The 24,834-nt window shown below is 39.9% G+C and overlaps 1 protein-coding gene across 1 annotated transcript; it reads left to right on the top strand.

Annotated features, from left to right (window-relative positions):
* Positions 1 to 24,570, top strand: SLC15A4 (solute carrier family 15 member 4). The gene is given in 9 exon segments (XM_018076470.3): positions 1 to 25; positions 28 to 569; positions 7,632 to 7,927; positions 8,734 to 8,902; positions 9,286 to 9,363; positions 12,006 to 12,174; positions 15,942 to 16,097; positions 20,843 to 21,001; positions 23,165 to 24,570. Coding segments are annotated over 9 exon segments (1,743 nt in total). The 3' UTR covers positions 23,314 to 24,570.
* The last annotated feature ends 264 nt before the right edge of the window (positions 24,571 to 24,834 follow it).

The raw sequence follows: 24,834 nt of genomic DNA, 5'->3' as shown, positions 1-24,834 counted from the left end.
ATGGACGAGCCCGAGCCGAGCGAGCGCAGCCCCTGTTGAGCAGCGGGGAGCGCGGGCGGCGGCGCGGCCAGCGGTTCCAGGGCCGGCGGCTGGCCTGCGCCGCCGTGCTGGCTGGCCGAGCTGCTGGAGCGGTGGCCTTCTACGGCGTCACCTCCAACCTGGTGCTGTTCCTGAACGGGCCGCCCTACGGCTGGGAGGGCGCCCAGGCCAGCCAGGCGCTGCTGCTCTTCATGGGCATCACCTACCTGGTGTCGCCGTTCGGGGGCTGGCTGGCGGACGCGCTGCTGGGCAAGTTCGGCACCATCCTGCTGAGCATGGCGCTGTACCTGCTGGGCATGCTGGCCTTCCCCGTCATCGCCGCGCCGCACACCCGCCAGGGCCTCTGCGGGGACATCCCGCTGTTCCCCGTGGAGAACTGCTCCTCGCCGGCGGCCAACGCCACCCCGGCGCCCTGCTCCCAGGCGGGAGCCACCCGCTACTGCGCCACCGCCACCTTCGTGGGACTGGTCCTCGTGGGGCTGGGCGTCGGCTCGGTCAAGGCCAACATCACCCCGTTCGGGGCGGACCAGGTCGGGTATTGTTTGGCAGCTGCTGGAGCCGCTTGTGGGCGCCGGTCTGGACCAGGGGTGGCTGTCAGTGGTGCTGAGGGGCTTTGCCTGCCTTGGTGGGGTGGGCAGTGCCTGCTGGTTCGCCTCTCTCTAGGTGTTTAGCCTTGGAGGGGATCAGATCATCCAGCTCTGTTCCCTGTGTAAGTGCAGGTCGTGAAGTTGTGCCCTGTTTGGTATAGTTTTGGTGTCTGTGTGGTGCCTGATCCCTTATGGCCTTTGGTAACCCTGCCTTACCTGTGGTCCCTGAACTGGCTAAGCCATCACCATCTTGAGGAGTTGGATTGTTAATTATCCTCCATTGTGGAGTTCGTACCCACTTAATTTGACCTCCGAGCTCATCAGGATACACATTTTAGCTTTGACAAGGATGACATGGGCCTTCTAGGGCAGTGTCAGAGGCCTTTATCATCCTGTGATCCATGAAGGCCAGAGAACAAACAGTTTTTTATGCTTTAGGTGTTCTCTGTGCACTGCATTGCCCTTGAGCAATGTTTTTGTGCAGGCTAATGCTGCACCACATGATGGGTGGGAAGGTGCTCTCAGTGTGGTAGACATTTCACCTGGGCTGTTCTCATGAGGACATGTCCTGTCAGATGACCTTCCCCGGATCCACCTCAGTGATATCATTCATTGGATCATCACTGCAGAGCCCAGTGGCCCTATGGAAAACGCTGGAGAGGCACCTTAGAGTTTAGTAGCAACTGGAATGCTCTGGTGCATGTCCCTTTTTTACAGCCTTATGCTAAGGTACTATGCTGACTGTGGATGTTAAAATATAATTTCTGCTTTACAAACTGAGAATTTCAGATGCTCAGATACTGAGCAGCTTTTTTAACCAAACCCTTCTTGGTGGCAAAGCAAAGAAAATCCAGTTGCACTTCTGCTTACTGGCCCATTGAGTTCTGGTTAGAGCAGGTGTCAGAAATGCCATGAAATTCTTTGTAAGAGGGAGGATCTACCACAGCATCTTTGCCAAACATTCCTCTGTTCTCTGTTGTGCAGTCATTTTTCATTCTTTGGCATTTCGTGTATTCCAAATTTGGGAGTTCTGGGTGAAAGGCAGTATATATATGTAAAACATTATTATAGCCTAGGATTGTGTGTCCCCAGTGCATTGGTTCTGTTTGAGCCAGCCTGAGCCCATCAAGTGAAATAGCTTTAATATGACTTTATCTTGTAAGGTGTTTTTCAAAACTGACTGCTTATTCCCAAAATGTTTCATGAACGTTAAATGTAAGAGAGAAATAACGGCAGGAAGGGAGCAAAAGAAGAGCCATTGCCAGTGGAAGTGTAGCTGTTGTAGCTGGATTTTGTAAAGGCTTTTCCCCCAGGATTTCAAGGAAAGCAGTTTTGGTTAGGTATGCTGATAATTCACAGTGATTTATGTAGGGTGAAGCAAAAGAAATACTCCTTTCTGGTCCATAATAATCAGCAGAGCTCTGCTGAGGACTGAATTTTTCCCCTTCTCTCTTTTTCTGGCTTATCTATTGTTAAATAAATTACAGCACACCACTTACCTTGTGCAGTTTGGGGCCCTCTTGGGTGCCTTCTCCCTGCATAGGAAGGTAGCAAACTGCTGGGGAGATGCACATATATTGCTGAGAATAAAGCCTGTCTCCCAGAGCCACATTCCTGGGAGGCCAGAGTGCAATCCAAACATGTTTTGGCTGGATGTGATAAGATTTGTCCTTTTCCCCTTAAATACCTAACAAAGGGAAGTATGAGTAGCATATAGTTGTATATACTATACAGATACTTTAGCTGACTCAACCACTTTTCAGATACTGTTAATTACATTGCATTGCAGATCTCTTCAAATTGCCATGTGAGATTTTCAGCTTTGGGGTACGTACAGAATTTGGGTGGAGAGCTCTAATACAGTGAGAAGAATCCCTCTGTGGAACACTGGAAACTGCATTCCAGTACTTATTTTTCTCTAAAGCTGAAAGATGTTTCTTAATTTCTGTTAAATGGATGCCTTTAGAAGTGCTCTAAAATTGTCTGAGTAGAGTCAGTATGGAGTAACTTTTGCCAGTCAGCTCAGCAAGAAGAGTTACTGCAAAGTAGATATAGACCAGCTTTGCTTAACTGTGTTTGTAAATGAGCTGTTTTTCTAGAAGTTGCAGATGGATCCATCACACTGGTCTAAATCTGACCTATGGTTCTCAGAATAATGTTTCTAATCATATGATACGTACAACCTGGCACTTTCCAGTTCCCCTTTTAAGTGTTTTGCTGTCACTTCCTGTTCTGTGTAGCATTTTGTGACTTTCTGTAGTTAGGAAACAATATGACTGTTTGCCATTATTGTGAAAGCTGATTTAGCTTCAACATTGAAGGCAGAATTAGCAGCAGACTACTGATCTAGTATCAGCCCTAATCATTGTTCTAATTATAGATGAATGTCTTTCTGGGTTATGGTGATTAGAGACACCAGTTCTAACCCACAGTATAGTTTCCTTCTGAATTGGTCTTATAGTCCATAAATTTCTCAGTCCATAACTGCCAGAAATGTTCCAGCTCTGCTAAAATTGTTGTTACAGTTAGTGTTGGAAATTGCTGGTATAGAGCTGGCTTTAGAGTGATATTTATTTATTTATTTGTAGAGCTTAGATTTTCCAGTCTCTGGATGAGGATGGGGAACCACATATAAAGATTTGAAGGTCACTAACTGCAAGAGTGGGTTTTTTTTGTTGCTGTTGTTGAACTTCTGAGGAGCCTGTGGACATCTAAGGCTCTGCAGTTTGAAAACAAGTTGTGACATTCACGTGGCCAGTAATAATTTGTTTCTGTTTCTGCCAGAAACACAATAGATGGGACAGGAAGCAGACTTTAAATGTGGACTTGCCAAATTTTAGTTTGAAACTTTGAAATGATGTAGCAACTGAGTGATGGTGTGTAGCTCAGTTACTGAGCTCTCCCCAGATGACCTCAAAGAATAACTGATGTCTGTAGTGATGGATTGGAGAGTCAGGATTCTATAAATGTGACTGCACAGAACTGTTGTCATTGTGCTTTCTTTTGTAGGCTAAAGACAGGGACAAGCTTCTGTGTTTCCATCCTTCCTCTGTTGTGTGGTTGCTCAGAGTTGACTGGGATGAGTTTGGGGGTTTTTGTTACATCTGTCACTTGTGACTGTCATCAGTTGATCACAGGAACAAGTGAAAACTGCTCCTGTCAATAACTTTGGAGTGATCTTTGTTCTTTCATGTGAGTCAAATGGGAGCTCAGAGCTTTGAATCTGTGATGATGCGAAGAGGGAGAGACACATCCTGAAACTTTGAAATGTTGGGGTTTAGGAAATACTTGAGATGATGACAGAAATCAGATGTCCCAGGGGAGTGGTGGGCACCAGATACACACGAGCTGCAGCAAAAATAACAAACCTTGTAGTAACCAGTTCTTTGGAACTGATCTGTGAGAGCTCAAAAAATCCCTCTGTGACAAAGCAAAGCATCTAAAACAGGAACTATGGAGAAGCAACGATATCTGTTCAGATCCCTGACTCTTTCCATAATAATCAGAAAAATCTAATACGATCTTAATATTTGAGCTGTATAATTGTTGTTTTCAAGCTGTACCAGCTGCTTTGGCTACTGCTTGGATCATCTCCTGAGAAAGAGGTTGGTGTTGAAAAATCCAAGAGAGGGATAATTGAGCAAGGATCATCTTTCTTCAAAGTCACAATGAGATCTAAGTATTAACCTTAGGACAGCTGTGCTGTGGAACTTGCTGTCAGTCATAACTTTTCATTGGGGGTTGTAACTAAAGATCCAGTTACTCTTCCTCCCATTCTTAGTTTGAGTTGCATTTGAAGTTTTGCTCTCATTCTAAGATGGTAACCTTGTATCCTAAATGAGTTTAGAGGATTGCAGTGCAGAGTTACAGAGCTGATGTGTCCTCTGCTGAAAGTGGCTGTAAATAACCTGGTGGTGGCACAATTCCCATCACAGAGTCTGCCAGGCACTCAGGAGTCTTTATCATGAAAACCGTGGTCATATTTACATCTTATCTGACCATAATCAATCTGAAACATGGTTTGTATTAGAAATTTTGATTTTGAGAACTGTTCCTTTACTATTTTGAAATCCAGGGCTCCGTAGTCCCATTTACAAAACTCAGAACATCACCGTGCTTTTCCTTCTGCATTTGGATTGTCTATATTTAAAGGACACTTACCAGATTTTATTATTTTTTTTAATCTGTTTTGTGGCAATGGGACCAAAATCTTTTAAATGTACCTGTTCTGACTCTCAGTGCAGGGATGTGGAACCCTCAGCCCAGAGCACTGACTCGATGCAGGACTCACTCTGTACGTGTGCCATTTATGTCCATCGTTTTCCTGCTGCAGTTGCTGGTGGGATGTTGGGAATCTAATGAAGCTGGAGGTGCTGGCATCACAAGGAGAGTGAGGAGGGTGCTGCTATGCTTGAGCACAGATGCAATTGAGCAGAGGGAGTGATAGATTTTTCTTTCCACTTGGCTGATTGAAAATAATGCAACATACGGGGGAAAGGAGAACTCCTGCAGTTCTGTGGAAAGTGCTTGCGCTTGATAAAAGTAAAATAATAAAAGTCTGACATGGTTTTCTCCTTCTTAGTCCCTTATTAAAATGTATAATGAAGGTGTTTTGTGCTGTCACACAGCTCAGGTATAGCAGCCAGCAGGGGAAATTTTGAGTGATTCGCTGTAAATGTAATATTGTTGATATTTCGGGCAGCCAATGAGATGTTTGAAAAGAACTGCCTTTTAACTCTACCGTGTTTTCTGGTTTTGGCAAGACATCTTCGTAGTTCTTCATCTTTGAAGCATCTCAGATGTGGCTGTGATGCGATTTTTAGTGCATATATTTACTTTGATGAGGAAGGAGAAAATGGATTCTTTGCGTTGTAAGCCTGTGGCGTGTTTGCCCTTTGAGCACTGCCTTCCTTTTGGGTCACTCTGTTTCAGAAAGGATGATGGAGAGGGAAGTTTCAGGGACACAGACATGGTCGGGAGTCTCCAGGCAAGGAATCATGAATCAGACTAAAGCTTCTACCCTTGAAAAGGCAGCAAGAAGGAAGATGTGACAGTGGTTTGTGGAAATAATGGCTGGGGGAGAGAGAGGCAGAAATGGGCCAGGAATGGGATAAAGCTCAGTTTTGTTCTGTTGTTTCCTGGAACTGGGTAAAACTAGTGAGGCCAGGCCAGGGCAGGTTCAAACCAGGCGAGGGGAGGTGGTGCTTCCCACTGGGTAATTAGCTGGGGAACTCTTTGCCAGGGGATATTGTGGATTCTAAAAGCTGACCTGGGTTCAGAGGCAGGTTAGGCAAGTTCATGGAGAGGAGAGCTGCTGCATTTATTAAGGAGATAGAGAGAAGCCATCCTTGGTTTAGGAAGTTTTTCAGGAGCTAATGGTTGGAGGCTGGGATAGAACTTGATAGAAGCATCACGCTGGGCTTGCCCTGTTCTTACCTGTATCAAAGTTTGCTCTCTTGTCCCAGCTTTCCTTTGTACAGATGTCAGCAAGGTCATGTGTAAGAGGGAGGATGAGAAGTCATTTTCTTTGCAGAAATAAGAGAACCGAGACTTTATGATGAAGAAATGGAAACTTCATAAAACAGATCGTAACGCTTTAGACAAGTTGGAGCACTGTGTTCCATGTAATTGTTTGCTAATATCCTGCTGCTGTCTGGGGATTAGAGGGAGGGAATTCCTGGATTGATACACTACTGCAGGTGATGATTATTAGAATTAGGAAATGAGTACCTAGTTGAAATTAGAGAGGGAGAATTTCTTAGATTTATCTCCAGGATTGTATTTGATGTGGTAACAGATGTACCTGAGTGCCCAACAATGCCATTAACTATGCACAGGAAAAAATGACTAAATATTTCTTTTGTTGGGCTTGACTAAATGATACAGATGGGTTTGTGCACCACTGAGAAACCTGAAGCTGTAAATCACAACTGACAATGTTAAAAACTTATTTCAAGACACAGCTTGCTTTTCATATTGCAAACTAAACATGGATCTTTTAAAGATCTGGCAAACAAGGAGGAGAAATTTGCAATTGCAGATGAAAGTTAACTGACTCAGCAAGGCTGGTGCATGGCACTGACTTGCTAGTCACTGTTAATGGCCTTTCAGTCATAAACCACTGACAAATACACTATTAGGAATTCTTCTGCAGACTAGTTGATCTTTTTAATGTGTCTCAAAATTTAACTTGCATAATTTCTCTTACATCACCTCTTAGGAGTGATGCTGGGTTCCTGTGACTCCATTACAAGACATGGGGTGACTTTTGGTAGGCAGTAATAAAGAGTGATGCTGAAAACTGTACAGGATAATTCTATAAACCAGGCATGTCTTTACTGACACTGAGAGCTTCAAGCAGAAAAATAACACTATGAACAGTGCTGGCTTAGAGGGAAAAATGTTTACAGGGGCCTTGTGACACTCAGGCAACCCAGATTTAGTTTTGGGTTTTTTTAAAGGTCAGAATGACAAGTCCTCCATTTATGTGCTGATGATAAGCTTTAGGACTGGGTTAAACTTTAAAGTTGTTGTTTAATTACCAAGTATTCATTTGAGGTTTAGAAAATGGAGTACAGTTCACTGTTATGTGTATTGCAATTACTGCAATACATGAATTTTTAGGTAAGTTTTTGTTTACTAAAAATAGTTACTTGAGCTTCTGTGGACTATGGGATGTTAATCTGAGTGAGCTTTGTGTAGAGAAATGACCAAATGAGAGTCAGTACAGTAGAACTAAGAATGGTCTCTCTGGGGAAGCTGTCATTCAGGAGTACCTGGCTTTTTTTATCCCTGTGCTGGGCTTCTAGAAAGTTATTCCCTTAATGGTGTAGCTCAGTGAGGTGTCATTTCATCAAATACCATGTGAAGCCCAAAACACTTAAATCATTCCAGTGTGACTCTAAATGAAACCTGAACTCTTCAGTGCATTGAACTTGATTGAATTCTAATAAACAGGCTTCATTTTCTTCAGAAACTGAATGACTTGCTTTTAATCTTTCTCAGGTCAAAGATCGGGGCCCGGAAGCCACGAGAAGATTTTTTAATTGGTTTTATTGGAGCATTAATTTGGGAGCTATTCTGTCTCTGGGAGGCATTGCATACATCCAACAGAACGTGAGCTTTGTTATTGGATACAGTATCCCAACAGTCTGCATTGGGATTTCCTTCATGGTTTTCTTATGTGGTCAGAGTTTCTTCATCACCAAACCCCCTGATGGCAGTGCTTTCACAGACATGTTCAAAATCCTCACATATTCCTGCTGCTCCAAGAAGACACACATGGAACGTTCAACCAGCAGGTTTGTGCTGAGCTCTTCTGTATCACCCAAATTCAGCAAATCAACCCAGGAGCTGGAACTAGTTAGTTCAAACTAGCTGGTAGTGAGTCACACCAGAGACTGCATTAGAACATGCAGGTCTGCTTTTAGAACTGGAAAGTTGGAGTCCTGGAGATATTTTCTGGGAGTTTTGGGATGAGAGAGGCACATTTTGAGGTCACTGGATCTCCATGGTGCAAGATAAATCTGCTGTTTTCAGCTGAGTGCAGTGTCCTGCCAGTTCAGAGTTTCTGAAACTGTAACATAACCTGGCTATGCTGCTTCTAAGCATGAATTAACTTCTCTGTTAGATATGTTTATGGGTGCCTTCTGATTTGAAAACCACTGCCATCTGCATTTAATATTGTAAGTGGCTTGATGGGCCTCCAGAGTTTTTCCACACTTAAGAGATGCCCATGGAATACTGGTGCTTGAATCCCTGATAAGAGATGTCAGGTTTCAGGTACTCAGACTGAGAAACAATTCAATTACCATAATTAATTCGTTTAACAAACAATATCACAAACTACAGGTTATTCTAAGTTCTGCCTATTGGAATGCCAGTTTTTTAGGGCTGGGGCAGGAGGAGGATGGGAAATAAGGAAACCTTCATAACAGGTTTCATCTTATGTTTTCACCTCCTGTGACCCGTTCCAGCCTAGTTGTGTTGCTGTAACTTGCATGAGTTACTCTGGAAATGCATAAGCTGTTTATAATGAAGTGTCACAGGATTGCCAGTCGTGTCAGTTTTTGTTGTTTAACTAAACATTTCCAATTCTTTTCCAAAGTGAAGGCCAGGGAGTTCTTCACCAGCCTCGCAAGCAAAGCCTGTTTGAGATGGCCAAGCTGTCTCGGGGGGGCCCCTTCAGAGAAGATAAAGTAGAAGATGTAAAAGCTCTTGTCAAGATTATCCCTGTCTTCCTGGCTTTAATACCTTACTGGACAGTGTATTTTCAAGTGAGTAGTTCCAAATGGTTACAGTTGTATTTTACATGTCTAAAAAAAAAAAAAACATCATTTCTAATCTAACACTTTTTCTGAGGGCTCTCTCATAAATGTGAAACTTACCTTGAAGGTGAGAGATGACAAATGGCTCTTTGAGAAAACTCTCAAGTAATATTTTGACCTAATAATAAAAAAGAAAATGAAATCATTAAAGCTGTAGTTAAGACTCAGATTTTGTAAATGTAAATAAAAATTTTGTAATGTTCCAACAATAATTCTCTTTGCTTTGCTGTGTTAGCACTCTACCTCTGGTATAATCATTGTTAATTATTAAAAATACCTCGCTCTCAGCGCTCCTTCTCCAAGTAATGTCAACCCATCTTTTTTAATTCTAGATGCAGACAACATATGTATTGCAAAGTCTCCATCTGAAAATTCCTGAGATCCCAAATGACACCAACTCCATCCACACGGTAAGCAGAGCAAAACACCTTAAAAAGTATGTTTTCTTTAGCTGAAATGCAAATGAGGTAAGTGTTGTACAAAAATTCCAGCAAGGTCAGGTAGTGCCTAAGGGGAACTGGTGGCCAAATCCACTGGGCATTTAGAACCATGGGGCACATTACAGGGGTTTTGTTACACCAACAAGTGTGTGGAGTCCACACCATCCTGTTCTGAATGTGTTCAGGTAGCTCTCACTGCTTTAATTAAGAGTGTCTTCATCCTTCAGTGGACCAAGTCTGACCTTTGAAGAAAGCTTATAAATCTCTATTCCCTAAGTTTCCAAAGTAGGACAGAAGCATTCCTGCAAGCTCAGTAGGAATACCCCTCCTTAACTGATGCATTAGTATTTGGAATCTGGGATACATTTGTTACTTTATACTGCTTAATCAATAATCACTTTACCTTGAATCATAAGAAGTTGTTCAATCAATATTTTCCAAGAAAGGCTGTCATCATGTACCTGCAGGAATGGTATAGAGAAGTAAACCCAAAAAGTATGAATATAAGTTATTAACAGGTCTACTTTGTGTTATTATGAACCATGTGATGCCTTTTTATAACATGGACTAGAGAAGTGGATTATTTTCTTCTAACAAAGTGCACACAGGAGTTCAGAGTCCCATTGTCAGACTGAATATTAAAAATAAAAATATTGTCAGTCTGAATGTTTATTGTGTAGAAGTGAACGTGGAGCTTTGGTTATCAAACTGAGCATTAGAATTGTTTCAAGTTGTAATTAAGCATTATGTTTAATTAAATTAGTTCAAAAAATAATGGCTTTCACTGGTTTTCCTGAAAAGACATTAAAATACCACTTTTTCTAACAAAAGTGTGGATTTAAAAGTTAGTTGCCTGTTTGTAGTGTTTACTTAAACACTGTTTGAGGCAAGGATGATGGAACAATGTCTCGATACATCTAAAGAATGATTTTCTGTCCTGCCCTAAGAGTGACTGGCTCCTTTCTCTGCAGCACATCAGTTGTGTTGCTTTATTTAGAAATACTTTGTTCTGATCTAACAGCATAAGACAGCTAAGTTAATTTGGTTTTGCTGTCTTCTGTGGTATGTGGTCTACCTGAAGGATGCTGACCTGCAATCTCCTTTATGTAGTGATTTGAGGTAATTAGGAGAAGGAGCAGTAATATAACATTTACATTGTACCTTGTCAGGTTTTCCTTAAGCTCTTGCAGGCACCTCTGCCCAATACTAAGAAAAGCATATTTCCTCTTGATATGAAAAGAGTGAAATATGTGTATGCCCTTTAATCTGCAGGCTCCTGATAGAGTAGAAAATGGAAAGCATACATTTTAAACAAAAAAAACCCCAAACCCAAGTGATTGATTGGGTGAAATACAGCAGTGCCAGAGGCATTTGGTATTTCTCATCTTTCTTACCAGATTTAGCAATGACAAAAAATTCCTACATCCTTGACTCTAATTACACAAATCAGTCTCTGTACAAACTGTGACACAGGTTACTGCTGGTGTGATATTTGAAGCAAAGGGAAAGGTGAGTGGGAGAGGGAGGAAAATTGGCAGTTACAATTTTGCAAAACTTCAAAATAAGCAAGAATTTGCCTAACTCAGCAGAATTCACTGGGCATTTTTCAAAGCATGTGACCATTGCTAAGTAATGTACACAACCTTATGTATCAAACTGCTGGATGTCTTTATATAACCAACCTAGACTGTTATTCCCTTTGTAAATCAGTGGAGTTCTTGTCTGCAGGGAGAGCTGTGTGCCCACAGTGTGTCAGAGGCTGAGGCCTTGGGTCTTTGAGGGATTTGCAGTGGTTGAGGTTTGTAGCCTTTGGGGAATCTGGTTGTTTTGTTTTGTTGGGGTTTTTTTTGTTTTGTTTTATATTTTTTTGGGGTTGGTTGGTTGGTCGGTTGGTTTTGTTTGGGTTTTTTGTTTGTATGTCAGGATTTATGCAGAAACACTCAGATGTTGTGATAATGCTAATAGCCATCTCAGCTGTCAAAAGGACTTCATACAGGCTTAGTTTAGATAGTTAAATTTTGCTTTAACAAAAATTAATTCAGAGTAAGCATCTAAAATAGGAGCCCTCTGAAACCTAGAGATCTTATAAAAAATCCTTTGCAAAACATCTCCGAGTTCTGCGTTTTGCTTTCTGAGAGTACTTTCTTCATCTGCCCAGTAATTTCCTTAGTCCTCATTTTCCTTGGAACTGTGTGCACTATTATTTGCTTTTGTGAAAAGAACCTTTTTGCTCTGAACACTTGATGTTCAGAGCATCCTCCCCCCCCAAAACAAAAACAACAGCACCAAAACTAACGCCCACCTCAGCACAGCTGGAGGTGTGTCTGGAGAGGGAGAATGTACAATAGTGGTGGAGTTGCTGTGGTGAGGAGTCACTTGTGCTTCTGAGCTCACAGATTTATGAACAGCCAGACTAAAGGAAAACCTGAATAGCTGAATGTTTTCCTCAGCTTTCACACACTCTCATTTTTCTTTTCACAGTGTCTGTCAATGCACGGTGCTTTGTTTTGGATCAAAGTGTTCAATCACAAATCTCTTTTTTTTTGTAAAATAATAGTAAAAATCAACTCTTTAAGTATGGAATTGCTAACTTGAGCCATCTACCCTTTAAGTTTCCAGCAGCCTGGTTGACCATGTTTGATGCAGTGCTTATTCTGATCCTAATACCCTTAAAAGATAAATTGGTGGACCCCATTTTAAAGAGGAATGGCCTGCTCCCATCCTCACTGAAGAGGATTGCAGTTGGAATGTTCTTTGTCATGTGTTCTGCCTTTGCTGCAGGTAAGGAGACAGTTTTGAGATCTACATACATAATGAATTATTCAACTACTTGCAACAGCATTTTTTAAAAACCTTTGTGAATCTTTAGTTCAGCGTTTTCAGATCTCATTTTCATGGGATAGTTGGAATGCAACTGCATGAAATCCAATTTGATTGTATCCAAAAACTTACTAAACTGTTTTGAACCTTTGCAATAAAATTGGACCATTTTTCCTGCCTGAAGTAGACTTTGCATGTACCCTTCAAAACCAGCCTGTTAGTCAAGGTTTTCACATAGAGTGTTACTTTCTAGTACACTTGGTATTGGAGAACTATTTGTTTTCTGGCCAAATGCCTTCCCTTCATGATCAGTGAGTTGCCTGAACAAGGCTGTTAGTCCTCTCAAAATAAATTTACAGTATTGTGGAAGTCCCTGTTGTCTGATTTATTAACACTTGATCTTGAAGTTGAGAATTTATTTATCCTGAAAAACAAATTGGTTCAGAAATAAGTATGTTTCTTCATACATTCTAACTTCCAAATATCAAAAAGGTGAAATTTTACCTTTCCCTTTATCTAAAGTAATGAAGTTAGGTTATGGCTGCACAAGAGTTTCCTCCCACTTTGGGGTTTTTTCTGCCCTACCTTTAATGTGCCCTAATGTTTGGGAATTAGTGTAGTGTAAAATAGCTTAGCTGTAGCTTGAAAGGGAAAAGATGGCAAGTCTGCTGGAACCATAAATCAGCTGCTTTTGAGATGATTTAAGGTTGTTAAACGCTGCTGATGTGGAACTGAACATCTCTGAGCAATGCTTCGTGGAATCCATAGCCTTCACTAGCATCACTGAAATGAACATATTGATAAAGCATTATAGCATTAAATAAATGAATTTCAGCACTTGTGATGCCCCATATTTTAGGGAGAGGGACACTTTATATGGCTATTAAGATTTCTTTCAATGAGAGAGATAATTACCTTATTAGGCCAAGGTCACTTTGTGTGTGGGCAAGGAAAGTTCTTTAAGCAAAGTCATTTAAACTTAAAATAGGAGTGTTTCTCTTATTCCATGTTTCTTAGAACACTGGTACTGCAAAAGAGGATGATGTAAAACAGTTAAATGTCAGCTCTTTAAATAGAACTTAGGCTCACATATAAGGGAATTGAAAACCAGCAATATCTGTCTTTATTAGTAGTGGGGGGAAAAGCACATTGAGCTGTGGTAGCCGAGTTGGGGAATGGGTTCCTACAGCAGAATTCTGGAAAATTTTAAATGCCAGTTTTTCTGTTCACCTACAAATGTAACACATGATTTTGTGGGTTTGATCCTCCCCAGCTCTTCCACAGTAGAAGCTGAAAAGGTGAATTCTTTGCAATCTGTTTGGAAAGTTTAACCTTTTGGAGTAACTTAATATCTCTTCATCATAAGAGGAATTTAAGAGCTTCAGTTGCCACAAATTTGGGGTGTAGGAAACTGTTTATTTCTAGCAGGGTGGAAAACTGTTGGTTTATATGTTTCATAGAATTTTTATTTTTTCATTAAATGATATTTATAGCTGCCATATTTTAATATTCTTAAAATACAGTATTACTTCCAACCATTTCTGCTTTAGAGAGAGAGACTGATTAAAATCTTCAGCATATGATGATGTTAAGAACTTGCAATCATGGAAATATCCTAATGATTTGTTTGTGCCATATTTCCATTTTAACTTATTTAACAGGCATTAGTTGTGGACACTACTCAGGCTGCCTATTAGATTGTCGAGATTATTTAAAATATTTTACAAACTGTGTAAAAATACAACTGATTAGATTTAATGAACATCTGCTGTGCTTCATACATTTTATCATAAATTCTTAGTAGCAATATTTAAGGTTATCCAACTGGAAAATCTACTTCATTTATAGAGTTTAAGCCATTATAGCAAGAATTTAAGATTATTTTAACTACTAAATCTGTAAGATTGAACATGAAGCTTGTCTATCAAAGTCTAAGGAAGACTCAATAGATTCTAGATTCTGAAGTACTTTGAAGATAAATTTATGGCAAGGTTTGGTATATTTTAATTATGTTCCTATGTGGCTAAATGCCTCCTAAATCTGCTTATGTTGTGAGAAATATAAACACATTAAGGATCATTAGATGTTTTGAGGTGCAATATTTTTGTGTTGAATGTATATGAATGAAATTATGTCTGAGCTCTTAGATGACTGTACTGCTTTTTTTACATTTTAATTAAGTTCCACACTAAAAAGTTTGGCAGCTGTATAAAATACAAACCCATCAAGAAATCCAGCTTTATTTTAATTACATCAGCTCCTCGTAGTTCAGAGGGCACTGAGGTAGATGAAGAGCTAAAGATACACTTGTTTAGCTGTGGCCTCACCTGCAGACTGTATATAGGGACTCTGGGGAGCTTTCCTCATGCTTCCTGCTCAGCTTGGGTCCCTTGCCATGACCAGGATTAATAAGAAAACTGCATGTCATGGTAGGAGGTGGTTTTGGCAAACATCAGTCCTTTCCTTTGGCATTGTCCCTTAGCCCAGAGATGGGATCTGGCTGGTCCCCTCAGGGTTTCTCTGTCACAGATTTGTGAAGAAATGGGAGAACAGATATTAGGCTGTGCATTAGAAGTTGTATGTGCTGTCAATAGGGTTCAGAGTGGTTCAGCCAACATATTAAATATTAAATGTCCATGTCATCCTTCTCTGCCTCTAGGAAAGACAAAGCCAGAGGTGAGGAAGCAGATGTAATTGCTTGTACATAATCACACCTACATGGTGTGATATCCATGAAGCATCATGTTTAAGCTCTGTACAATTGGTTTTTTTGTAACAGGAGGGATATTTTGTGCCCCAAGATTAGGTCAGGTCTTGGCTCAGTGAGCAGGGAGAGACCAAAAGTGACAGGCACTAAAGGGAGGCCGTGTGGGTAACACCCACTGTAGGAAGCTGCATCATTGACTCAGTCCTGCTCCTCTGAATTGGTGATGAATAAATTCACCTTATTTCCAAGGATATTGAGAGTTCTTTTATAGAGGTCCTTTTTGGGGTGAAGCAGGGAGTTTTATTAACCATGAGCTATTCTGTAACGCTGAGCCCAGTCGTTTAATCTGGGCAACTTCAACAAAACCCTACAGTGCTATTTGATATTCACTTTCTGCTCTAAACTGTTGTGTTGAGCAAGCTAAAAGTGCTTATATTTTACACTATCATGTCTATTTTTCATTCTGTATGAAGTACTTTCTATGCAATGTCTTGCTTGTAAATCAAGCTCTAATGAGCTTTTGGCTCTCTTCGGATGAAAAGTGTCACATAAAGGTCATAATCATATTCATAGAGGGTTTTCATCGTTCTACAGGACTAGTGTAGCCATTTTGATAAGCAAAATGGTTTCTAATTTATTAATACTATGGTGGCAGGTGAAATGGTTCAACACAGCAAAGTAGTAGTTTGTGAAAATGAGATTGTCTTAAAAAAAAACCCCAGCACAGTGTGTATGAAAAAGCTCTCAGCTGATCCATCCAGAAAAGAGTTAAGTGTTATTAGCAATTTGTATAATTATTGGTACTGAATAAGCATATAATGACTAATTCTATGGCAGAACAACTGTATGTCTTGAAATAACAGTGGCAAAAGTAGTCTGAAATGCTTTCTGTTAGGAAATAAATACATATTCCTATTGTATAATTTATAATTGCAGTTCAGGGCTGAATCCTAATTTAATTCTTAATATGAAGAAACAATATTTGTGTCTTAGGTAAATTTTTTTTTTTTCCTTCACATAGGAATTCTGGAAAGCAACAGACTGAAAATTGTAAAGGTTAAAACAATTAATCAGACAATTGGAAATGTTACATACCATGCTGCAGATTTGCCAATATGGTGGCAGATTCCTCAATATGTGCTGATTGGATTCAGTGAAATATTTGCAAGTATAGCAGGTAAGAGTCTTTGTTTTAAATTTGCTTTTATGTCTATCCTAAATGACGGAACTGTAGAATATAGATACTTCTCAAATCATTATAAGTAAGCTCTAATGTTTCCAAATACATTATTATACAATATAACTTAATCTGAAGTGGCAAAACACACTACTGTCTTGCACATTTGAAAACTGACTATTTATGACTTTGTTTTCAGAATTGAATTTCAAGCAGAGCAACACTTAAAATATTTGTGTGGCATCCAGTTAGCATTGGATATTTTCGAGCCCTAATGGAAAACAATATACTCTTTCAATATTGTATTTTAATGCAGTTTTGTGTCCTCTGAATGTTCCTCTGTGTTGCAGATACAGTTTGTGCTTTGCAATTTTTTTGGCTTAAAAACTGTGCTACAGTTTAGAAAGTCAAGTAGTAAGTGGAAACACCTTTGTGAGGGGAAAGGGAAGAAATAAACCATCTTTAGAAAGACTTACCACCAGTTTAAATTCACATTACTGGAGTTTTTACATCTCTGAAATAAGAAGAGGTTTTGTGAATATTCATAACGAAGTAGCTACTTTGATACTGTTTTGTCTACTTCATGTATAGATCAGTTTTTCTGTAGTGGTTTTAGATACCAGGCAGACTGAAACACTGTTCAAATTTTGCCTGTCTTGAACAAATGCAAGACATCTTAGACTTCTAATCCTGTTCTTTGTTATGTACATAGAACAGCTATGTGATTGTATTGATTTTTAGGCTGAAATTGAAGTGGGAGGAGAGGGTGAGTAGGACTATAAAATCTGATTTTCTGGGCTGTTTCCTAGACCTGCAGGGCTCATCAGCAGGAGGAGAGCACAGGCAGCTCACCTGTTGTCACTGTGGCATGTCTGATGCTGGTGTACTGGGATTAAAGAAGTGAAATGCTACTGGGAATCTCTTAGCACAGTGTTTGCACATCTAATATTTGGCAGCAATGCCTGGTCACCAATAACAGAAACCTTTCATGGGAGTAGAAGTAGCTACTCTGATACTACTTACATCAGGTAGCTCAGCAGTTCTGTTTAATATGTTAGAACTCCTCCAGTGACTTGATGTAAAAATCATTTAGCTTTTGCTTAACTATAGTTACTTATTAACGTGTTGCAATGCTCTTTGAAATAGTGAACTGGGAAGATCACCCATTCAAACTGGGGTTACAGGCAGCTCTTTTTCCTCGATTCCTTGTGACAGAACCTCCTGGTTTCATTTCCCCTGTGGGAGGTGACTTTCATTCCTGGGCGAGCACAGTGGGTTAAAATGAGATTCTCTAATTCTGTAAGATCTGGCTGGTGGTGGCCCCAGCTGTCACATGGCCCATTTGTTCCCCTCTAAGTGGAACAGAAAACTTCTGCTCCCTCAGGTTTCTGGTTACATGTGTCCTGCTGTCATCACAGTTGTTAGACAGTAAAACAAGGTGCTTGGATTGCTTGGCAAGTAGAAGAAAAATGTGGAGTTTGGTTTGCTTGGTTTTGTTTTTTTTTTATCCTTATCTGCTCATTTGCTCTGAGCTTTCCTATTTCTTCACTCCCTGTCCTCCAGCAGTCAGTACCTGGACCTGAAGTGTTGAATGGCTGAAGTGGTGTGTCCCCTCCCCCAGTGATGTACAGGAAAATCCATGGATTAATTTGCTTGAGAGAGTTTGTTATCTTCAAAGCACACTAAGAGCCAAGATATTAGACACTTTAGGTTCTTGAATGGAAATTCTGCTTTAGCAGTACAGTCAATATGTCACTGCTGTGCTGTATCAGTGTGCATTTCATTATGTGTGAACAGTACCTGTCACAAATCCTAACACACAGAAATCTGAAGATGGAGTCTTGCTTAATTTAGCATTTTTAGCAAAAGAGTAAAATGAGTTACTTAGAATTACAACTTTAGCAATCGTGCCAGTTAAATCTGAACTCAGATAAACAGATGACTTATCAGAATTACAAGTGTTCCTGCAAAAATAAATCAATGTCTTCCCTCTTACACAGTCTTGTTTCTCTGTCAGGTGCTATTACTAGTTTATACATGTTTGCAAGGAAAAAACAACTATCTGCAGGTTGTGGAAAGGTCAAGGACTTGAAGAATTCTATTTGTTGAACTCCAAACTGAGGGTTGGTTTTTTCAAATGCTTTAGTGGACTTCATGAGAAGTCAAGTTTTTAAGGCTTACACAATTCTAATGTGAATACTCTGCTGTTCTGCACTGCTGGGTCTGTACCAACAGCTTTGTAACTTCAAAAACTCTTGGTCATTGTTAGGAAAAATGTACCAGAAATTCTATGGAGAGCTTAATTGCTTTGTGTACTGCACTTTCATTTGATTTTTTTGCAAAGATTCTTCTCCTGCCTTCTGATTGTTATCTAAACATAATTCTTAATATTTTAAAGAAGGCCTCTGAAGACTTGAGAGTATATTTTACCAATTTGATATTAAATCTGATAAAGGCATCTATTGTGCTATGAAACTCAGCTTTAAAATAAGCAAACTGTTAACAGTTACAAAGCTATAGTGATGTGGAAATGTTTGTTGTGAACAAAAAGGGGCTAAATATCACAAGAGCTGAAACATACGTTTGCTTTTTTGTTTACTGTAAAACTAAGCATATTCTTATTAAGCCACATTAGTTACACAAGAGGTACCTTTAAAAAGATGACAGGCACTGCATTAATCTTTTGTATTATTCTGTCAATCCTTCTAACACACCCCTGTTTAGCTGGGAATTGTAATCTCACATGACAACACCACCGAGAGGGTTTAATTTCAGAAATGCTTGTTTGAGGTAGCATGAAATCATTATCAATGGCTGCCAGCAGGGCAGAGAAGCTCTGAAGGCAAAGAAAAGATTTGATATTCTTTCTGCCAGATTAAATATTAGCGTGGCTGGGAAAATTATTCAAGTTTAGAAATGTGCCTTGTTTTGTTGCAAAAAGTGCCAACGGTGTTAACACCCATTTTGGGTTTTGTTTTGAATCTTAAGATCTTTTTCCAGCAGGAACACTCACATCCAGTATATCTGTAAAATGAACAAGAGAAAACATAGTCCAGATCCTTTCCTGTGTTATACTTGAGCTTAACTTGTACAAAATGTACAGAAGCCTGGTGACCAAAATGTGACTGAGGCTCTGGAGACTGATGGCAGCTCTGATAACTTAACAAGAAACTTAAAAACAAACTACTGCATCTGGAGAGTAATCTGCTTTTTTTTTTTTTCTTGAAGTGAGAATGGCCAGATAAATACTCCTTGAAATATCTGAATTTTTTATATTCAGATAACCCCCCCAAAGCCTAGGGGAAAAGAAAAAAGGCATTTTTAGTTCTCAAAGTAAATATAATTTTGCCCTTTTGCAGATGTCTCTCCATCTCTGTAGCCAGTCTCTGGTTACAGTTTGAATTCCCAGGAACTAGCACAGCTGAGTTGGGTGAGGAGTGTTTCAGTTCCCTCCTGCCCTCCCACACAGGTTGTTGTTGGCCTTTGTAATGTGCTTTGCACAGGAAAAGAGATGCAGTTGTTGTTTCCCAGTGATTTCTCAGGGTTGGATCAGTGAGAACACACAGTTCTGGTTCTCCTACAAGAACCAAGTTCCTCCCTCACAACAGGCAAATGGGCCTGTCTGGCTTGGAGTGTTAATCCTTCTCTTGGAAAAAAATGCCAGTGTGTTTCTATTAAAGCCTGTCGGGAGTAGCAAAAGTCAAATACCAGTAATGGTGTAAGTAAAGCATACCTTTATTATGCAAGACATAAGAGCTCTGCAGTTTTCAGTCTGTAATGCAAGATTTATGCAATGCTCAGGTCTATAATGCTCTCTTTGCCAAGAAAAATGCTAGATGAGGTAGCATTAATTTTCAGTGTGAAGCAGACTCTTTTGAAACAAGCATCTCACCTGTCAAAAACAGCTCTGCAGAGAATGTATTTGACTGTCTCTTGTGAATAATCCCATTTGATTTTTGACAGGGGTATTATTCTAAAAAGGAGTTAATCATGGACATTAGTCTTTGCATGGCAGAGCCTAACCCAGTGTGTTCTGTTGGTGCTCAGTTCAGTAGCACACATTTTCAGATTGATGGTCACTGGTATGTTTTTCTTGGGTTTATTGGCTGAAATTTGAGTAAAGACAGTTTAAAGTTGAAACCCCTTATCTACAAGTCTTAAAAAGAATAGGCTAGCAAGCAATGAGCTCAGAGATTTCTAGATCAAAATGAAGGTAAAACTAATTACTGCCTTTCCACTTGCAATTAATTTCTCTGTCTGCACATTCAGAGATCCAGACACCGAATCTGTGAGAAATAAATGTTCATGGCCAGTGCAAGAGTGCCCTTCAGTTCTTGAGCACTTTGTTCTCAGCAGGGAATGCCACGTGCTTTGTAAATACTGCACAGCAGACAGGGAGTACAGAAACGAGGGAGAAGGGGAACGTGGAACTTGGCAGATTAGAGTCAGTTTAATACATTTCTTTGAGGATAATCTTAGACAGAAAAATGAATATGTTGGCTCAGGAGATTTCTTGATTTTACACATGTAATATTAATAAGATCAAAGTGTGTGTCTCAGATGTTGCCCATGTGATGGGTTGATATATTGATGACCTTTAACAGGGTTCATAAAGCAATTAGAGGGACCTGGGAACTGATAGGGATTCACTGCACACCTGTAACTTCCATAGCACTAAAGTAGAACAATTTACTTCTGTTTCCTAGATCTCCCAGTAGCATTTTTTTTTACATCTTTTAATACAGGTCTAGAATTTGCATATTCAGCTGCTCCCAAATCCATGCAGAGTGCCATTATGGGGCTGTTTTTTTTCTTCTCGGGGATTGGATCGTTCGTTGGCTCTGGATTGTTGGCACTGGTGTCTATTAAAGAAATTGGCTGGATGAGTAATCACACGGATTTTGGTAAGTGTATTTCTCAGTGTATTCATAGGCTATAAAGTAGAAGGCTTCCCTTAGTTAAGCAAGCATTAAGGACACTGAACTGTTAAAGACAAAGTTTCATTTTGCACATAAGTATGAAATAATTGATCATGCAAAATGATGCGTTGCCCTCATGATAACATGGGAAACACATGTTTAATAGTTTGGCTCCTGTCAGTTGCCTGCTCAGCTGTTACTGCATTTTATCACTAGAAATTACTTGCAAATACTTGCATTTTAGTAAAAAAATATTTAAATTAGGTGCAGAAGAAGAATATATTTGGTATCAAGTACTGAAATTACTTTCTATGGTTATGGGAAGTAAAATGTACCCATCTCTCTCTCTTAGTGATTATTCAGCTTCCTCGTTTCAAGTGACTTCATTGAAATTACCCTGAGTTAATTTTGCATTTCTGTCTGCTAGCTATTTATACACTTTAAAGTCCAACAAATCATCTGCTATGTATTGCCAGTGGAAGTTAAAAATAATTACTGGCACCAGTAGGTGGCACCTTGGGAATTTCAGAAAATCCCACCATCCTCTATGGGCTAATTAGTTCCAGCAGAAGGAGTGTGAAAAGTTCTTAAAACATATGCTAGACCTACTGTGTGTACACGGCTTAAAAGTGCAGCCTAAACTTTAACTTTAAATGTGGTATGAGAGAATTTGCCATTTAAACTTGATTTGCATCTACCACAAAGTAACGTTATCTCGGTCAGGACATGTGCCACAAGTCGTCATCTGTGGGTTTTAAGTTGTTCTTCAAAAAACTGCAAAAGGTGACAGCTAGCCTGAACTTTATGGAAGTGCCCTCACCAAATGAAAATTTCCTCATATTGAGACTTTTTTTTCCCCTGTCAATTTTAAGATTAGAAAAGCATCTTTTTCTGCAGCTCCCTACAGAGATAATTCAGCTGATAAGGAGGATTATAATTTCATACAAATTAATGATGGTGCTTTTTTAGCCTCTTGCCTATAAGAACATGCCCCCAGTTTCTGCTCTGTCTGCCCACTCTCAATACCATTGGAGGTAACTCTCTGCTGGCACTTCAGTGTTGGTTCCTGCCATTGGAATGACTTGTTTCTCCTACAAGAACTAAGATTTCCTGGGTTTAATATCCCATCTCATAAAGGATAATTACTACTCTTTAAACATGTCTGCTCCTGGAATGGAGATTCACGTGGATATTGTATTTTAAATGTCAGGGAAAGCCTCTGTTTAATTTTATTGCGTTTTATTATAAGTTCCTTTAATTGAATCTTAAGTTTCAGTAATTAAAGTAATTTGATCTGAACATTTTATGGGCATGCTGCATGAACAGCTTGTTAGGATCCATGTGTACATCACTGTTTTACTCTCTGCACCCTATTTGATAATCATAATGGTCCCATTGGCTGTGGCTCATGGGGCACGTTGGAAATGAGCCACAATATATTGTTCTTGGAAGTACAGCAATAGGTAGTGCACATTTCTGAACAGAAAAGTTTTAGCAATGGGCTTTCTTAATTTAACATTATTTCATGTGTCACATTTTATCATCACTAATTGGTAACAGCTTTGAGGGAGCGTCAAAGGTGAACCACAAAGAAACCATGTATGTTTTCATGAACTCTAAACTTTGTCCCCAAAGAAGGCTGAGAAACAATTGCAGTAAAGGCTTTCATTGTATCTGTGGAGTTGCCAAACTCTTTCCTTAAAAGCTTTCATTTTTGGGGGGCTTTGGTGGTTTTTTATGGTTTGGGTTTTTTGTTTGGTTGGTTTTGGTTTGTTTTGGGGGTTTTTTGTTGGTTTGGTTTGGGTTTTTTGAGGGGGTTTTTGTGTTTGTTTTTTTTTTTGTTGTTTTTTGTTGTTTTAGGGTTTTTGATGGTTTGTGGGGGTTTTTTTGGTTTTTTTTTCTTTTTACTTCGTCTAAGGTATTGGACCACAAAGAGAGCACTCCTTGTACTGTGCACACCTTCCTCAGCAGGGCCACTTTTTGCTCTGGATAATTAAAAATGAAACTGCTGCTAGATGGAAACCTGATTTGATTTGGCTTTGCCCGTGTTTTGCTGGAAGGTCTTCACCACTTAAACCCGAAGAGATTCACATTTCTATTTGTATAGCCTTTACTAATGTTTATTTTTCCCTCCCCACTTCTTTCTAGGTAACATTAACGGCTGCCAATTAAACTATTATTTTTTTTTGCTGGCTGCTATCCAAGGAGCCACCCTCTTGCTCTTCCTGATTGTTTCTGTGAAATACGACCACCAGAAGTCGAAGGGGAATGAAGCCGCTGCCAACGGGAGGATCTGACCCCTGTTGCAGAGCAGCCTTTGTTGCAGCAGCACCCAAGGAAGTGGCAGCACTCCCAGAGCCCCCAGGCTCTTGTTTTCTCCAGTGGGATCTCCCCAGACTTGCATGCCCCAGGAGTTCTCTCCCCTGCCCCCCTCGTGTAACGTAGGTAAGTGCCTTATGTTGGTGGGGCTGTTTCTTGCACTACGTCCTGGCAGAGGACAAACAAACCTTGGAAGTGGATTAACTCCAGGCATTCGAGTTGCTCTTTGCTCATTTGGGAGATGTTTACTTAACTCTTCAAAGCTGGGACACTTACACTGGGAAATGGAGTATAAGGAGTCACATGTGACATGGACTGTTCCTGACCCAAAAGCTCTGCTCGGTGGAGAGCAGTGGAGCTGGAGAAACACTCGACAGTCTCAAGCCTGTGTTGAGGACACAGGACAGAAAACTGTTTTACAGAAACCTCAGCTCGTGGTTACAAGAATAAACTTTCAATACCGAGAGTCGTTTTGGGGGGAGAAACAGGGACAAATTAAATTATAAATTAGGTCAGATTAAAAACAAATATGATTTTATAATCAACCTTCTGCTGGCAGCGTATCAAGGGTTTAAGTCCAAACTTGCAGTCAGAAGTATCCAATACTGAAGACTGAATTATATATCCCAGTAGCTTGTTAGACAACTGCTGTAAATTTCGGTGCACAATTAACACCTGTTGGGACTGCAGTTGTTTAACTTCAGAAGTGTTTTTATTTTTGAACCTGTATTAGGACAACGCACACCTCTGGACAAAGCCCTGTTCAGTCTAAGTCTGTTACTCCCCTAAGGAATAGCCTAAATATTTGCAGGAAGCCAAGTGAGCTGGAATTCTCAGCAGATCAATGCGCAATAACCATTTAGCAGCCTCAGCCAGTCCCTTCAGTCTTGCCTCTTCCTTTTAGCTAACAGGGTTTGTACCTTTCAGCAACACATTCCTCCAGCAGAGCCAATGGTTTTATGTTCAGCCTCTTGAATTTTACTGATTCTAACAATTGTACTTCAGGTTGTGTGCAGACTGGTGTGGAAGGTGCAAGGAATTATGCAGAAAGAAAATAAAAACCTTTTTATTAATGTGTTGAATTTTTATAGTTTCCTTTGTCTGCAATTATGTTGTTAAAATGTCCTTATTTTGTACATGGACATTTTTTTAAATGAGTTTACAAAATAAAATGAACTTCCATGCTGTGACTTTTGATCCTTTGTTTCTAGGTGAATAAAACTATACTACAAATATTTTGTTCTTTAGCCTTTATTTCCTAAGGATACAGTGGAGTGGTATTAGATTTCTAAATGTCCTCTGGCACCCTGTTAGTTTTGTCAGATAATGTAGCAGAGTGCAAGCTGACCTATCTTTGCCCAGATAAATCAGTGTAGATGCTTCAGCTATTACTTTACTTAATATGATTTAAAATTGGAATAACTAAAGAAGTAAGCGCAGTCTCATATGAGGAAACAGTAATTTCCTTTTCTAACATTGTTTTAAAAGCTCCATATGCC

This window comes from Manacus vitellinus, unplaced genomic scaffold (assembly GCF_001715985.3).
Source record: "Manacus vitellinus isolate BGI_N305 unplaced genomic scaffold, ASM171598v3 scaffold_31_pilon, whole genome shotgun sequence".
Lineage (NCBI taxonomy): Eukaryota > Metazoa > Chordata > Aves > Passeriformes > Pipridae > Manacus > Manacus vitellinus.
This window is presented reverse-complemented; position numbering and strand designations above follow the sequence as displayed.